Consider the following 1,881-nt stretch of genomic DNA (forward strand, 5'->3'; position numbering starts at 1 on the left):
CTTAAAACAGTTCTTGGCTTTAGATGGAGCTGCAGAACTTTGCTTAGTTTTCCTTGCTTTTACTGGCTGAAAATAGAAGTAATTGTAGTTAGAATTTGGAAAATGTAAATTAAACGTACTTAAAAGTAAAGATTACCTTTTTGCATCCCCTTGCATTATGGCCAGGTTCTCTACAAGTCCCACAAGTCATAATTCTTCCTTTCCTGGACAAACTTCACTCATATTGCCTCTTACTAGCTTCATTTTTTTGCCTAATTCTCTTGATTCTAGGCCTGGCTAAAGTCACCATATCAGGTGGATTCATTGCATCAGCTGGACCAACTATCCAGAATTTCTCACCAAGAACTAGTTGTATCTTGTGGTGATAAGTCAACAGGTATGCTTCTTTGGTGTACCACCGGTGTATCTCCCTTACAGGGTCTTTCTTCAAATACTGTATTGCCTTTATTGCATGAGGACATGGGATCCCAAAGATGTCCCATATCCTACATGTGTATATTCTCATCTCCAACTTCACAATGTGTTTGTCTTGCCCTTCTGAAACTTCAAAACCATCACCACCATTTGTTTCCACCACACAGACTTGAGCAATTTTGAGGAAGTCATAATACAATTCTAAGTAGTTAGGACTGTACTCTTGTCTCCATGAACTCACTTTCTCTTCGTGTTTTCTTAAATGATTCATTACTTTCACCCTTATAGTTTCAAGCATCTTAATTATTGGCTTGTATCTAGCATCCAAAATCCATTTGTTGAAAGACTCAGTGATATTATTGATCACTGATAGATTCTTGCAAACAGTGTTAAAATAGGCCCTACACCAACTCTGGGAAGGATACTTCAACAGTGACTTAACAACAGCTTCACTCAACTGGCCCATACACATCAATTGGTCTTTAAACTCTTCAGGATAAGTTGACCATGAAGCCCACCAAAACAACTTCTTCATCTCCAAGAATCTTCCATTTTTTTGCCCAATTTGCTTCAACATGTTTGTCACAATACCTTCTCTTTGCTTGGGGAAGCACATTTTTAATGGCATCAATTAATCCCTGCATTAGAATATGTACAGAATTGAAGTTAACTAATTACAGAATTTAACTGCAGAATTGAAGTCAACTAATCAACTTACTTAATATACTAACTGCAGAATTTAAGTGAAATAAGTAAACTAATTACCAAGTCAACTAATCAACTTACTTAATATACTAACTGCAGAATAACAATGCATAAATACGTAAATTGATTACCTAAGTTAAGTCAACTAATCAACTTACTTAATATACTAACTGCAGAATTTAAGTCAAATAAGTAAACTAATTACCAAGTCAACTAATAAACTAATCAACTTACTTATCTAAGTTAAGTAGAATAAGTATAGAATTTAAGACAAGGACCTAACTAAAAACAACTAAGGACATAATTAATACAAAGTAAAGACAAGAAAGGTACCTTCTGCATGTCTGAGATAAATGTAACTCCTTCTCCCATATTTAGCTCCAATGAACCCTTTAGATGCTCCATAAACCAGGTCCAACTCCTCTTTGTTTCTTTTATCAACAACTGCCCATGCTAGAGGATGGAAATGGTTCTGGCTGTCTTGCCCAAGAGCCACTAACAGTTAGCCATTTGCTTTCCCTTTTAAGAAAGTGTCATCAAGTCCAATAAATGGCCTCAAACTATCTTTGTATCCCATCTTTAGGGCCTGGAAACAAATGTACATTCTAAGGAATTTTCATTTACCTTGAAGTGGTGCCTCATTGGATAAGTTAATAACCACATCAGATCCAAGATTACTATCCCTCAAAGCTTTGGCATAATCCTCCAACTTGTTGTATCATCATTGAAACTGCCTTCAAGCTTCTCCAAGATCATTCTCTT

General features: G+C 35.9%; 1 protein-coding gene across 1 annotated transcript; it reads right to left on the reverse strand.

Annotated features, from left to right (window-relative positions):
- Positions 1-214: 214 nt before the first annotated feature.
- On the reverse strand, positions 215-1,030 carry LOC132062146 (uncharacterized). Its single transcript, XM_059454778.1, has one exon. The coding sequence runs from the start codon at positions 1,028-1,030 to the stop codon at positions 215-217; it is 816 nt and encodes a 271-aa protein (XP_059310761.1).
- Between the last annotated feature and the right edge of the window lie 851 nt (positions 1,031-1,881).

The sequence above is a fragment of the Lycium ferocissimum genome, chromosome 7 (genome assembly GCF_029784015.1).
Source record: "Lycium ferocissimum isolate CSIRO_LF1 chromosome 7, AGI_CSIRO_Lferr_CH_V1, whole genome shotgun sequence".
NCBI lineage: Eukaryota > Viridiplantae > Streptophyta > Magnoliopsida > Solanales > Solanaceae > Lycium > Lycium ferocissimum.